The following is a 15,576-nucleotide window of genomic DNA, read 5'->3' as shown; positions in this document are numbered from 1 at the left end:
CCCAAGCTCACCTCTTTCCTAGTTTTCAGCTTTCCCTCCACTTCTGTGGTTGAAAGTTTGTGGCCATATCCATCCTGTTCATGCTCTGTGTCCTCCCCCCATTTTTTTCATATACAAAGTCCCTTGCCCTCATTCTTCCCCACATCCCTTATTCTTGCAATTCCCCCTATATTTTGTCCCTCAACCCTGCTGTTGGTGTGTCCCCCCCCCCATTTTCTTCATACTGTTCATGACATTCTATTACATCCTGATCTGTTCCATGTTCTAGCTCCTCCACAATCCTTGACACTGTATCCAAAAAAAAATTATTGTGACGAATCTTTGAGACACATAAGGTGTTCACTGAAGTCATAGTTTGCATTGAGGATACAGTATTGTGTGGGTGGTGTGGGGTTTAAAAAAAATGGGTAGGCCTGCATGAATTCCATCGAGCCTTATAAAGACTCGTGGGCCTTATCAGCAGGTTCTTTGCCAGAGAGCCAGGCTGACCCCAAGGAAAAGACACCAATGAGTCGACTGAACGAACTTGCCCATTTCAACAATCTGCAGCCACAATACAAGGTCATCAAGGAAGAGGGTCCTCCTCATGCCAAGGTCAGTCATGAAAGTAGGTCCACTTGGTTCGAATGAATTGGAAGTCCTTTATAAATAGATGGCAGCCCAAAACGTAGTTTACCGAGATAATGTGTCACTGATTATTTTGATCCAATTGCTTCTTTGTTTTTTTTGTTTTTCCAAGCAGTCATTGCAATAATTTCTTTCATTTTGTTCTGAAGTTGTTCGCCAAGTTTGTCACCATGTTGTCTCGTGTGCACATATTTCCATGCATATCTCGGTGTAATTCCTTTTGGGTCACCCTGTATTACGATGCATCAACGGTCCATTTTATAGCCTGGCATCAATTTGCTTTACCCCATTCCTAACACCATTTATTGTCCTCTTCCCCGACGTAGCTCTTCACAGTGCAGCTGGTACTTGGTGAGCAGTGCTGTGAGGTAACAGCAAACACTATTAAGAAAGCTCAGCACATGGCAGCTGAAGAAATCCTTGCCAAGACAACGCTCAGCAAGCCTGTCCCCCGCCATTCAAAACCAACTCCGAGCAGCAACTCGATCACTTCGAGCCCAGGTATTTAGATTTTCTGTGATTATCGAAGGTGGACGGTGTTTATGTATCCCCTCCCTGTCTGTTTGTGAGCAGGATATCTCAAAAAGTTACGGACGGATTTGGACAAAATTTTGTGGACAGGTTGGTGGGTGTGTGGCAACGCAAAATGATTAGATTTTGGTGAAGATCTGGATCTGGATCCAGATACGAGAATATTGTAAGTGATCCCTCACCGTTGAGAGATGTGGCTGAAAATGACAGGGTGCTGTTCTAGTTCATCTTGTGTTGGGATTCCAAGGAGATTTATGGAGAATGGATTGGGAAAGGCCTGAACAAAAGGCATTGGCTGCACTACCATGGACATTGGTATGAGGACTGTTTACACGCCATCTTGATTGGTATCAGTATTTTGTCCATGTATTCACCATTGCTGAAGTAGAGGTTATTGCATTTGTGTCGGTTTGTCTGTTTGTTACTTGGCGAAATCATTTTTTGCCAAGTATGTCTGCAGCATTTGTCTGACTGTTTGTTTGTCACACGATTTTTGGCCACAGTTTTCAAGCAATCATTCTGGATTTTTTTGTGTGTGTAGGTGACCGGCCAAGGACAACAACGCTTAGTTTTGGTGAACATCTGAATCCGGATTTGAATCTGAGAATTTATGTGATTCTTCGCCATTTAGGGATAGGGCCAAAAACTATATTTCGCACAATATCTCAAAAGGTTATGGATCAATTCACACGAAACATGGTGGACAGGTTGGGAGTGCCACGAGGAAGAATTGATTCAATCCGTATCCAGATCTGGATACAAGAATCATTTAATTTTTCACTGATTCTTCACCATTGAGAGATGGGGCTAAAATCGACATTGGATATGATATCTCAAAATATTTTCGGACGGATTTGGATGAAACTTGGTGGACAGATTGCTTGTGTGACAATAACCAATTGATTCGATTTCGGTGAAGATGTGAATCTGGATGTGGATTCAAGAATTTTTCAGGTGATTCTTCACCATTGAGAGATGGGGCCAAAAACGATGTATAGCATGTTATCTCCAAAAGGTGTGAACAACTTGTGACAAAACGAGGTGAAAGATTTGGTTAGGTGACAAGAACAAGCCGATTTTGTCTTGGTTCAGGTCGGGATTCAGATCCGACCTATCAGTGGGATACAAAATTTAAACTGTTCAGCCTGGTGTAGGTATGCGCTCTACCAAGTGCCATTCCGTTTCACCAAGTATCAATCCATGAATGATTTTTCATTTGTTTGTTTGTTTGTCCGCACAGAACCTTGTGTTCTTCTCTGCAACCGCTTAGCAGATCGAGACCAAAGTTTTCACCATTGCTACGACGACTTATGGAGACTGTTTTAATTATAATTATGACATCATGGGTCATGTGGTGTGGCAGCCATGTTGGGAAAACCCAAAAAACTTTGGACCTCTGTATCTCTGAAACCGCACCAAGGAAAAAATTGAAACTTGGTACATGGCAAGTACTCATGGGGAAAAAGTGTAAAAAAAATTTTTTATGACATCTTTGTTATTACATCATAATTGCATATGTAGAATGCTACATCTGATCAGTATGATAATTTTTGAGTGTCATCTAGGGATAGAATGGTGCACAGAAAAAATTATTTGATGATATCATCGGTCACGTGATTCAGCAGCCGTATTCGGCAAATCTCTGAAGATCATGCCAAAGAGTGTCTGTTTGCATTTGGGACACCCTGCAAGAGTATAGGGGTTGACCTAATATTATCTGGTATTCCTCTGCTCTCTCAACCTTCCAATCCTCTCCAACAACTCCACCGTGCACACATTCTTCCAGTTACACCCCTAAAATGCAGGTGTGCTGCACACCTCCACTCTTTTTTTTCTTTTATCACGTTTGTGGAACCATCTTCCTAATGCTGTTAAATTGCATTCTTCCCTCCAGGCCTTCAAGCAGACAATGCACCACTTCTATCTATACCTATCTTGTGTTATCCCCAATCTATACCCACAAATTATTTTACCCCCATTAACTCGATCTAACTGAATCCTTTTACATGCAGGTTACTGTGTTTCGTTCTATCCTCTCTCTCCCCTCTTTACCTATTCATTCATTGCCTTGCTTGCTGGGTTCACGTGTTGTCCTACTGTCCGTTCATTGCCTATTTACCCTCTGTCGCCTCACTGTCCCATGAGCTTCAATCTTCAATGAACACAAAAAAAAAATGTAAGGTCTAAATCATTATTTCTGGTACTACAGTGTATATATAATAAAGAGCAATTCTACTATGCAGCTCAATGCCAATTTCATTGTACTGTACTTGGTGAAGGATTTGTTTGTGTTTCCTGGATAAAGGCAGTGTCACTCCTACTGTGATGCTCAATGGTCTGGCCATGCAGCTGGGATTACAAGTCTCATACCATCAGTCTCCATCGACTGCCATAAATCAGCTCAACAACAAAAGCATGCGAGCGAACTTACCAAGGTATTTATCGTTTGATGTATCTCTTCATTGTGTAATGTTTTTTTTAAAGAATCCTCTGTGTGTATGCATTAGCATTTAATAAGGACATTGTTTTGAGTCAAAAGAACATTTTTAGTTTAATTACGGAACCAACTTATCATATTAAGGCTTGGCATCAATGAGGACTACTTAGTCCGTGACTGAAGCCTTCAACATAAAATATATGTATATGTATATGTATATGTATATATATATATATATATATATATACATCTGAGTTTGCTTGCTTGATGCAAGCTCCACCCTTCTCCTCAACAGGAGGGTATGGGCAGGAGCAAATTTTGGGCAAACGCACATGTGCAGTCGAAGCTCTACCCTCACTTCAGCAAATGCACATTCTATGCCCACCCCTAGGGTGGGTAAACAGCAAGTAATGTATAAAGCATAGTTGAATCAACCATTGTTGGAGCAATATTGTGACATTAATAATAACCATCCACTGCCTGAATGATATTAATCTCTCTCCACTGGCTACAACCCTGCATTCCATTCCAGGGCTACGCAGCAGCACTCTATGCCAAACATGTACACAGTGGAGCTTCATGTCGGAAACCATAAATTTTCAGGTGAAGGTCACACTCGACAGGCGGCTCGACACACAGCCGCAACAAAGGCCTTGGCAGTGCTGCAGGCAGAACTTCCACTTAAGAGAGAACAAGCCAAGGTAACGTGGTTGAGTCTGTCCGTTGTGAGTCGGGTGATTATGGGGGTTCTGGGACGAAGCACTTCTGAGACTCTTTATCATTAATTTCCAGTTAAAACCAGTTTTCTGACACAAACTCTTAGAATTCAACAAAAATCGTTTTCTGAACCAATAAAACAGTTTAAACCGGTTTTTAAGGCACTTTCACCAATAATTACTAGTTTCTAGGACACTTTTGTCATTTTGAGCTCACCTCGACTTCAGTAAGATGAGTGTATGTGATCGAGCAGTGTCTGTAGTTGAGTGAGTCAGTGTGTCAGTCAGTTCGTAAACACTTCAGTCATTATCGCTGAAACCAAACACACAATTTTGACAAAACTGGGCCACAAGCTTCATATCTGATGCCTAACAAAGTTGTATTCATTGCATCAAAATCTGCGCTCATGAAGAGTGTCTCCGAGTGGGGGGGGGTGGGGGGGTTGGCACCCCTCAGAATAGGTATTTTCTCTCTTCAACGAAACTACACACACACAATTTCGATGAAACTTGACCACAACCTTCATCACCCATGATGTATCAAAGTTTATGAACTGCATCAAAATCTGCGCTCATTAAGGTGCTCTACGGCAGGGTTTTGGCCCCCCAAAATAGGTATTTGCTCTCTTCTCCATAACTACACACACGATTTTGATGAAACTTGACCACAACCTTCATCACCCATCATGTACCAAAGTGTATTTACTGCATCAAAATCTGCACTCATTAAGGGGGGGGGTTGTCCCCCCAAAATAGGTATTTGCTCTCTTCTCCGAACTACACACACAATTTCAATGAAACTTAATCACAACCTTTATCACCCGTGATGTACCATAGTTTGTTCACGGCATTAAAAAAATTCAGGGTCTAAGTGGGTCTGCGGGGGATTTGAGTGACTGTTGCTCCTGATCCAGCTGAGTTTCAGGACAGGTGGTCCTATTTTTTCAATTGCGAAAGGATGACTTGAAAAGTATCACAATTCTTTACTTTAGGACACACTGTCTATTTTCACAATTTGTTTATTATCCCCATAATTAATAATTTTCACAATTACATAACGAGATATCTGCGATCACAATTTATCCTGGTGTTGGCACAGTGGTTAGGGCAGCAGCTTGGGATCCAAAAGGTCCTGAGTTCAAGCCCCGTTGGGCCACTGAATTAATACACCAGGGGGTTGACTCAGCCTAGCCTGGTGTTGGCGCAGTGGTAAGGGCAGTGGCTTGGGACCCAAGAGGTCCTGAGTTCAAGCCCCGTTGGGACACTGAATTAATATATGTATGTATATGTATATATATAATGTGTATATATGTATATGTGTATATATATATAATGTGTGTGTATATATATATATATATATATATATATATATATATATATATATATATATATATATATATATATATATATATATACACACCAGGGGGTTGACTCAGCCTGCCATCCTTCCGAGGTCGGCGAAATGAGCACCAGTTGTACTGGGCCCGGTGTATGCCCCGGTTAGAATAGGTGTACCATATCCCTGTGTGTCGTAAGAGGCGACCAGGGTTGCGTCAGGAAGGGCATCCGGCGTAAAAACCTATGCCAAATCATTATGCGGACAACAAAACGAATTTCCATTCCGGATCGGTCGAGGCCCGGGTTACCAACGACCGCCACCGGTACCGGTGGTCAGCAGGGTACCAGTGGAAATTGTGCTACTGCTGGGCGAAGGAGGAGAAGGAGACTGGGAAGGCGAGTCCGGAGGCAGTGGGAGAGGGGGAAGGGTAGAAGTGTGGAGGTGAGAGTTGGAACTCTGAATGTTGGGACGATGACTGGCAAAGGGCGAGAGTTGGCTGATATCGGGAGAAGGATGTTGAAGATGGAGCCGCCAGGCAGGAGGAGAAGAGGAAGGCCGAAGAAGAGGTTCATGGATGCGGTGAGGGCGGACATGCGGGTGGTTGGAGTGTCAATGGAAGATGTGGAGGATAGAGCAAAATGGAGACAGTTGGTCCGCTGTGGCGACCCCTAACGGGAGCAAGCCGAAAGAGGAAGAAGAAGAAGAAGAAGGGGTTGACTCAGCCTGTCATCCTTCCGAAGTCGGCGAAATGAGTACCATTGTACTGGGCAGGTGTATACCCCGGTTAAAATAGGTGTACCATATCCCTGTGTCGTAAGAGGCGACCAGGGTTGCGTCAGGAAGGGCATCCGGCGTAAAACATGTGCCAAATCACTATGCGGATCATACGCATGATCCGCTGTGGCAACCCCTAATGGGAGCAGCCAAAAGAAGAAGAAGATATCTGCGATCACAAAGCGATCGCCAAGGATAAGTCTCTCCCGACCGGGGGGAGACTGACCCTTGACAATTGCCCTCAACTTACCCATGACCGGCGATCCAATGATGGTCCTATTTTTTTTCAAACCACCATGTGACCTTGACCTTCAACATTTAGGGATAGAGTGTAGATAAAGAAAATGTGTCCCTATCTACAATTTACCCATAAAACTCTACATTATTTAAGTTATGATCAAAAAGGTGTTTTTAGTTAATTAGGTCACAATCTGAAAAAAGTAGGCCAAGGACGTGACTCAAATACCAGGTGCACAACTTCAGTACAGGTATACTTGTATGATGCAAGAACACCTTGGAAGACCAAGCAGTCTTTGAGGTTCCGCAGTGACAAAATTGAGTGACAAAAATCTCTTCTATCCAGACATCCAAGTAACAGAACATCCATTATCTGGAAAACATATTGGGCTCCTCCCCCCCCCCAAAAAGGCTGATTTATGATTTTCTTTATTATTATAATTTTTTTTTGGGGGGGGGGGTTAATTACCTTTGACCCTGTATTTTTAACAAACCTGTCCTCGATTTCTGAGGTCAGCTCGCACCATGGGATGTCATAATTGTACACGTATTTTGGCCCACTGGGCCCTCTTATATTACACTGTAACTGAGTCGAGGCATGGAATCATATTATTATCAAAATGCAACATCATTTGCACTGTTCCTGGAAAATATAGGTTGTGGCACCCATTTGTTGTGCATATCTGATATTTTTGTTCTAACAAAATTGTGCAAATTTTTCAGCAAAATGAGGATGGGTGCGGAGAATCGACGGATGGAAAGAAGGGAGAAGTCAGCTACTTATACGAGCAGGCAATGAAGCGAAATCTTCCCATCACAATTCAGGTATGGATAGGTGTGAATGATGGTGTTCTCAACTGAACCTCTCACTCTCGATGTGGGGAACCCAGGTTCAAATCCTCGACATGATTGTCTATTGTCCACTAATGTCATTGTAATGTATAGGTACACTGATGTCCACTATTTTCTTTGTCCTGAACGTGATGCATGTAAAAGATCCCCCATCAGCCTTTGATCAAAGTAACAAATAATTAAATAGAAACACCGTTTCTTAAGGCGTCTGATAAATGGGTTTATTGTGTGGTGTTCAGGCAATTGCAGAGAATGCAATTGGAAAAAGAAGACGAGCATATAAAAATCTACTCTGTGGCGTTTGGAAGTGGCGTGCACAGAACAAAAATCTCATAAAAAGAGTAAAATTTAAGCAACAAGGGTTAGTGAAAAAAGCTCATTGGTGCTGCAGCTCACCTGGCCATCGCCATCCAAATGGAGACTCATCAGGCAATCTTTATCATCCTGACTACAGCAATACCAAGTGAAAATGTACACTTTAGGGGTGGACTTGATGCATTTTCATTGTGATCAACATGTTGATCATTAATTTTGTTCAAAATCTTAAGCTTGACATTGAAGTAATCATAAAAAAGGATGTTTCTTTTACCTTTTTGTCCCTCTGGTAACACGCTTGAGGAATGGCTCAAACTTGCTTGAGAATGATCACCCTAATGTTTCAATGACGAAGTCGCCGAAGGCATTATGTTTTCAGGTTGTCCGTCCGTCTGTCTGTGATAGGTTTTCGTTACCGGGATAACTTAACAACAGCTGAAGGGATGGATCCAAATCAAACTTGGTACAAGTATGTATAATGATGTCATGATGTGGGCGGAGGCATATCTGTCTGTCGTGATGTGGAAAAGTGTCGTTCTAGTTTTCTTATGTTTCATGGTAACTTAGATATATATTTCAGAGCAGACTTTGAAAATATTACGAGAATGAAGAACTTGTCTTGCTGGTGAAGGCTATAATGTAGCGGCATCATTTTGCCTTTGGTTTCATTATACTGTCGGACCCCGCTATTCGCGGGGGATACATTCCAAGAAAATGTCGCGAATGTCAGGGTCTGTGAATGTCAGGGTCTGCGAATGTCAGGGTCTGCGAATGTCAGGGTCTGCGAATGTCAGGGTCTGCGAATGTCAGGGCATTGTTTTATTTGTTTATTTTTTGGTTCACGAGCGCCAGCCAGTGACCACTATATTCGTTATGTCTGTCTGTGTATCTGTCTGTCCAGAGCATAACTCCGTGGACTTTGACCCTATCTTGATGAAACTTGGTTATGTGTTCGATATCAATGTCTGGTTGTGTTATCCTGGATGAGGGCGTGGCTATGCCCATTGTGGGCGGAGCCACACCCCAAAAATAGCCATTTTTAGGGGGTAGTCAGATTAAAAATCTATCTTCTCCGAGGGAATTGACTGAATGGAATGGGTTCTTCGGTATTTGAATAGCAAAATGAATTATCGAAAACTTGTCGTCCGATTTTTTGTTTTCGTCCCAAGGTCAAGGTCACAAGGTCAAAAACTTAGAAAATTGCGAATTTTGACATAAAAATCATACGACCGCCCAAACTTTGAGAGCTAGGATGACAATATTTTTAATGCATAATCTTGAGGTCATTCCCCACCGAAAGTCTTGAAACCATTTTGCTCTATCTCGAACAACTTGCCCGTGGCGCCCCCTTCAAGTTTGTTTTTACGCTGATTTCATCAAAGTATGGATAATCCGAGGAGTGCGAAATGCCATATAGCCTATATGACGTTATATTGTTCCTGGAATGTTCTGGAGGAAGTTTTGCACCAAAGGTCATAATCCTTTACCTTTGACCTTTAAAGGCCACAAAGGTCAAATTTTCAAAGTTGTGGGAATCGAACCGGGTTTTCGACCTTCTTCGACGAACTAACTCCAATAAGCTATAGCATGTATCCTGTTTCCTTATTTTAATGTCCACAACATTGTTTTGTGACCTTTAAAGGTTATGCAAAGGTCAAATTTTGAAAGTTGTTGAACGAAACCGGGTTTTCGACATTTTGCAGCTAATAACCTGTCACTCGTACCACATCATGTTGATCATTTTTATAACTTGGTCAAAAATTATCACATTGTCTCATCCTTGACTTCTGAAACAATCTGCATCGTCAAATACTGCTCGTGAACCATTGTCGTCTTCAGACTTGTATTTTTTTATTTTTTAATATGGTCTAGGCTCATTGAAGAGCGATGATACAGAACAAATAAGGACACAACATAACAAAGGGAACAACAGGAGAAAGAGGTTAAAACCAACAGCAGGGTGGAGGGAGAAAGTAGACAAAGATGAACAAACAAGGGATGCAGGTAATGATGAGGGGTAAGGGAGAACACTATAACCTTCACCAGCAAGACAAGGGTAAGAGAGAATGCAAGGGGTGGACAATATGGATACATAATCAAAATTGTGTTTGACAAGTTTGTGGTTTTGTCAAGTTCTGAGTTGAGGGGAGAGGCTGCAGCCTGTCTGTCAGAAGGGTGAGAGATGTCACGGCAGAAAGTGGAGTCATCAGCAAAGAGATAAAGAGGATTTTCCAGAGTCAGCGAAATAATTGATGAAGATTAGGAATAGTATGGGGCCTAGAACACTGCCTTGGGGTACTTCAGCCTTGACAGGGAGAGAAGATGAAAGGGTTTCGTCGAGAGCCACACGTTGATTACGAGAGGGGAGCAAGTCAGTAATCCTAGAATGGAGTTGGCCTTGGATTCCACAGGCAGATAGTTCCACAGGCTGTACCTATTTTGTCTTCCATTTGATTTGAATTTCATTTATTTTAATCCCATTCCAGATTCAATTGAATAATGATTTTAAAAAACGTCATGGGTCAGGGTCACGTGTCCCAATCAAAGCGGGACGTCTTGGTGCACGTTCATCACTGCTAGCAGTTATAAAGTGGAAGTTCTAATTTTGTCTCGTTAATTACGAAACACACCAGCACACAAACGCCACACAAAACAAGTCCTGGCGAGGGTCTGCAATCTCTGATTGCTCTTTTTCTTGTTTTGAATATTGTGTCACATGTTAATTTGTTTTCTCTGTCATAATGCAAAATCAATTTGGTAAAAATCTAAACATATCAGCAGCTGTTGTACATTCCTGTTGGATGGAGGTTGAATGTGGAAAACTTATGATCAGAAAATTTATGAAATGTTATAGTCATCATTCGTGCGGGTTAACAAGTTCTTGCAGGGGCACGGCTGTATCACTGATGCAGTGTCCCCTTTAGCTTCAAGCAGAAATTTAGAATTTTTCCAGGGTGCTGACAATAGCTCGCCTGCTTTTGCAAATGACACCATGGGATTTTTAACGTCCACCAACTAATGTTGGCAGACGGGACGCCCAGTTTAAAGTTCATCCGAGGGACAGCACACACATATTTTATATGTTGCCCTCTCTGTGAAAGACCAGGATGTCAGTTTATCGCTGGATCTAGATTTGAAACTACACCAGACAGCTCAGAGGCAGTGTACATATGTCTGGGCTACCATGCCAGCCCATGTAATGTTATCATTAGTCTCCAATTTATCACACTTGTGGACTTCTTTTTCACTCCTTGACTGATCACGCAGGCTGGGTGTTTTTTAGAAATTGGCTCAGTCATCAGTACAAGCCTACAAAAATGGAGCTGATTTAATAAGGGGTTTTTATCTGTAGGAATGGTCACCATTAAATGTGCCAGGCACCGTTTGATCATCTGTGATTGTGGTTGGTTTACCACCTCATACACAACATGGTCTCACTCGTCTGCCAGCACTTTGACTTGGTTAAAATAACATGAAATGTTAAAGGAAAGAATAGTTATGTGATGATGATGATTTTTTGTTTATTATTATTCCATTGTTCATACAGATCTTGCAGGAGAGTGGTCCTCCTCACATGAAGGCCTACAAAGTGTTGATAAACGTTGGGGATTTGTCGGAGGAAGGTGAAGGCAAGAGCAAGAAGCTGGCTCGAGCGCACGCTGCTTCTAAACTGATGCTGAAGATACAGTCACTGCCTCAGCTACCTCAGCAAAACCAAATCCGTGCATCAAAGTCCAAGAAGAAGAAGAAGAAGGGTCAAACTACAAAGGTGTATTTATGGTTTGGTGTTTATTTGCGATCGTCAATGTGCGGGTTAGCATCAGTTCTCGCAAGGTCACGACATTGCCGCTGGTGTGCCCCCTCAAGGTTAGAGCAGGAGTGCTGGTGATAGCTCGCATACTCTTCATGAAGGACACCGTGACATTTTTAACACCCACCAACTAATGTCGGCAGACAGGATACCCAGTTTAACGTCCAGCCAAAGTATGGCACACACATTGATGCTTCACCCTGCCTGTAAAACACCAGGATGACAGTCTGTTGCTGGGCCAACATTCAAACCCAGACAGTGTGCATACCTCTAGCCTATTTTATGAGCCCATTGTAAACCTCCACCATCTTCGAAGATGGATGGAGGTTACTGTTTTCACCCCTTTCTGTTTGTTTGTTTGTTTGTGAACAGTATTACGGAAAAACTCGTCGACGGATTTCGACGAAGCTTGGTGGGGGGGGTTAGGTATGGTCCAAGGATCATGGCATTAAATTTTGGACTTGGTACCCCCCCCCCCCAAAAAAAAATTTGTTAGAGAAATTTTTTTTTTTTTGCATTTCTACATGTTTTAAGTGATTTCCAACCCCCCCCAAAAAAATTGTTAGAGAAAAAAAAATTTTGCAACTTTTTTTTTCAACAAAATGTCGATTTTTTTTTTTTTTTTTTTTTTGCATTTTTTTTTTTGCATTTTTACATGTTTTAAGTGACTTCCAAACCCCCCCCCCCCCCCAAAAAAAAATGGAGAAAAGAACTATAACTCTCAACACTGTTGACATCATATTTAATAAATAAGATATAAGGTTCATTTGAGTGACCCAGCAGTATTGGCGGCGGAGGTTTTGCACTCTCCCGAGTGCTCCCCCTCTAGTTTGTGATGTTTTAGGTTCTAAGATGAATTGGTTTTACTGGTCTCGTTTCTGACTCAGCAACTTAACTTGAAGAGTAAGCGAGCTATCGCCGGTACCATGGCTAAAGTTCAAATTTTTGCCCTAATTACTGCTGGGAGAGGGATGGCAAACCGCCCAGCATGATCCAAGGCCAATAAACTGCTTCAGTAGAACCAACGCTCTGTAACACAGAGTATGGTAAATTGGATCGGAACTCTCACTTGACCCCCTTTTGTTCAAATGGCCTGTTGAGCTATGACGATACGAGTTGCCCATGACGAGAAATGTACATCTCCTTATCTCCTTTCTTCCTCTTCTCGTTGTCCTTTCAGATGAATGCGGAAAACAACCAAAACCTGAATCCAATCAGTCGTCTGGTGCAGATTCAGCAAGGAAAGAAGGAACAAGAACCTGAGTACACGATGCTATTAGAGCGCAGTCTTCCTTTGAACCGGCATGAGTTTGTGATGCAGGTGAGCCTGATGGATGCAACTGTTGGGATGTATTGAGGGAATCCAGCATTTATCCTTTTTATTTACAGTAGAAACTGGAACTTTACAGTCTCTCTCTCCTTTGAGCATCATGAGAAGCTTGCATATGGTACTGTATTTTCAACCTAACCTATATTTTTAGGGCATCATTAATTTTCTTGCATTGAAAGGCCAAGGTTGGAAAGGAGGCTGCAACCGGTTCTGGCCTCCTCAAGAAGGTTGCAAAGCGAAATGCTGCTGAGGCCATGCTGGTGAAGCTGGGTTACAAGCCTTCACTACAACTTTCTGAGGCCAAGGTGAGATTGAAGTGATATGAGGAGCAATTTATTTATTTATTGTTGTTTGCAGAAATTCTACGAGACTCAGTGGTGCAATGGTTAGAGCGTCCGCTCTGGGTCTGGTAAGTCGGCGTTTTGAACCTGACCCTGGCTGAGTTGTACTTATTATTCTTCTTTGCACCTCAATCCTAAAAGTTATGGGTCGGCTACTTGGATCCACCTTCTCCATTCCCCTCTGTCATCAGCATCTTCCTCTCTCAGTCCCACACTCTTCAAATCTCGTCCTCTTGATCTTTTTCCTCCAGCCATCTCATTTCATGCTTTCTTGATTGGTTCTTCATCCTTTTTCCTCATCACTTGTCCGAACCACTGCAACCTAGTCTAGTTAAAACCTTTCTGTGATACCGGCCGAGCTCTACCAAAGACTTTGAAGGTGGTACATGCTGCTTCCTTACTTGACGCTCAGCATTTAAAAAGGATATATCACAGTCAGACAGCCATAGGTTGGCAACCATTATGCAGATATTTTTGGCTTAAAGGCCTCTTGCCTTGAAATTACTTGTATCGTTACTCATATTCTTCATTTACTATCAGATATGTTTGAGATTTTTTTTTTTTTATATGAACAAAATTGGTTTCCATGTCAGTCAGTATATTTCCTCCATAATAAACAGTTTGCCAGAAGGTTGATGTTTTTGATCAAAAACCTGTGAAAGTCTCACACCTCAGAATTTGCTCAACATTCTGCTCCAGGGACAAGTGCCCCATGTGTTGTCAGACTTGTGACTGCTCGGGAATCTTAACTTGTTATTTTGCTCTCGTACAGCCAGAAACCAACTCGCCGGAAGATGGACAAAAGATGACAGTGACATCACCAGCTAGTGCAGGTCAGTAGAGGTGTGCAGTACCTTGTAATTGTTAAAACAGAAAATGAGGAGGGGATGGTGAGAGGTGAGGATTGTTGTCAAATTATGCTTGGGTAAAAGATTTGACCAATCAAAACATTCGTATGAGAGTTGCACCAAAAGTGATGTCTCAGGTTTTTTTGTAAATGTGTTGTTGAAAAACGTCAGCCAATATTCAAACAAGGTATTCAGCGAGCAGCTTTCATAAGTGGAAAATTCACTGCTTGTTCTATGACCGAGTCATGCGTCTAACGAGAAGTTGCTTCAGGAACAACAACAACAAAAGTACAGTGCATTACTCTTTGGGTTTTATGTTTATTGTTTCAATTCCCACCAGCACGTGTGTTGTGTGAGCCTGATAATTTTTTGTCTGTCTTATTAAACATTATGCTTTTGTGTCTGTTACTTAATTTTATAATATTTGTGATATTTTTCTTCTTTCTAGAATGTTGTGCATGAGACCTCATAGTTAATGAGTATGTTTCTATTGATTACCTGTATCATTGTTCATCATTCTCATCATCAAGAAAATAAGATCATTACAATTAGAGAATATTCACATGTACAATTCGGCCAATTGATATTCATCATCTTGGCTCATTTTTCACCAGGCCAGAAGGGTCTCCTGCACCTCTCACCCTGCACATATCAGCAGATGGAGGAGGCACGAGGGGCAGGACCTCACGTGAAGTCACATGACCTCCCCGGAAGTGACCCCACTTGGTGTGGTCCTGGTCCGCTTATACCACAATGCCAGGGAGGTGGCACGGCTGCCTTAGCCAGGTACATGCTGGTGTGATTGGTTGGTTTTTGAGTTGAATACAGAATTGAAGGAGAAATACTTGTTTGTGGAAGTGAGGTAGGGTTTTACTGTGTGGCCGCATGTGCGGGAGCATGTACGTGTGTGTAGGCTCCACCATGTGTGTTTTGTGTGTTGGGAAGTGAATAGTGTAAAAACGTATTCCATTGCGTCTCTCACGTGATCTGATGGTTGGTGGTTGCTATAGTCCTTGTTCTTTGGAATGGCATAATCAGGGTCAACTGCAGTAGAGGGCCAGAAAATCAGGAAGTAGGAAATTTTGCGAGGTTACCTGTAAACATTGACTGAAATTTCCAGACTTACAAGCTGTTGCTTAACAAATGGAACAGACTGCTTAATATATTATCTGAAGGAGTATGTACCCTGATGCAATGCCCAGCCTCCAAATCACTCGATCAACAATTTCTATTCTGGTCTTGTTTTGTCAGAGCAAAAGCAAGAATATAATAAACAACTCTGAGGGGAGTAGCCACAGCTGAGCTGTCCATCCCACCATCCCCTTATTGATGTGACCACTGCTTTTCTTCTTTTGATGAATTGTAAATTCTTCATTCTTGTTTTTAAACATAATTTTTGCATCATTTTTGTTTTTCAG

The 15,576-nt window shown here is 42.1% G+C and overlaps 1 protein-coding gene and 1 long non-coding RNA gene across 7 annotated transcripts in view; one reads left to right on the top strand and one right to left on the bottom strand.

The window, feature by feature from the left end:
• Positions 1–15,576, top strand: part of LOC147013052 (double-stranded RNA-binding protein Staufen homolog 2-like) — a 66,367-nt gene that overhangs the window by 27,661 nt on the left and 23,130 nt on the right. For 5 of the 6 annotated variants that reach the window (XM_085854525.1, XM_085854528.1, XM_085854527.1 and 2 more), the window contains 10 exons: positions 461–594; positions 954–1,128; positions 3,464–3,593; positions 4,128–4,296; positions 7,385–7,486; positions 11,376–11,597; positions 12,820–12,960; positions 13,149–13,274; positions 14,083–14,143; positions 14,773–14,944. In XM_085854525.1, coding sequence (XP_085710651.1) covers positions 461–594; positions 954–1,128; positions 3,464–3,593; positions 4,128–4,296; positions 7,385–7,486; positions 11,376–11,597; positions 12,820–12,960; positions 13,149–13,274; positions 14,083–14,143; positions 14,773–14,944 — 1,432 coding nt within the window. The remainder of the gene's footprint in view (positions 1–460; positions 595–953; positions 1,129–3,463; positions 3,594–4,127; positions 4,297–7,384; positions 7,487–11,375; positions 11,598–12,819; positions 12,961–13,148; positions 13,275–14,082; positions 14,144–14,772; positions 14,945–15,576) is intronic. The other variant, XM_085854529.1, reaches the window with a different exon arrangement.
• Positions 1–15,576, bottom strand: part of LOC147013053 (uncharacterized) — a 66,041-nt gene that overhangs the window by 30,283 nt on the left and 20,182 nt on the right. The window lies entirely within an intron of this gene.

This window comes from Eptatretus burgeri, chromosome 14, assembly GCF_056783735.1.
Source record: "Eptatretus burgeri isolate ZD-2024b chromosome 14, Ebu_testis_v1, whole genome shotgun sequence".
NCBI classification, from domain to species: domain Eukaryota; kingdom Metazoa; phylum Chordata; class Myxini; order Myxiniformes; family Myxinidae; genus Eptatretus; species Eptatretus burgeri.
The sequence above is the reverse complement of the archived record's forward strand: the minus strand, read 5'-3'. Positions and strand labels throughout refer to the sequence as shown.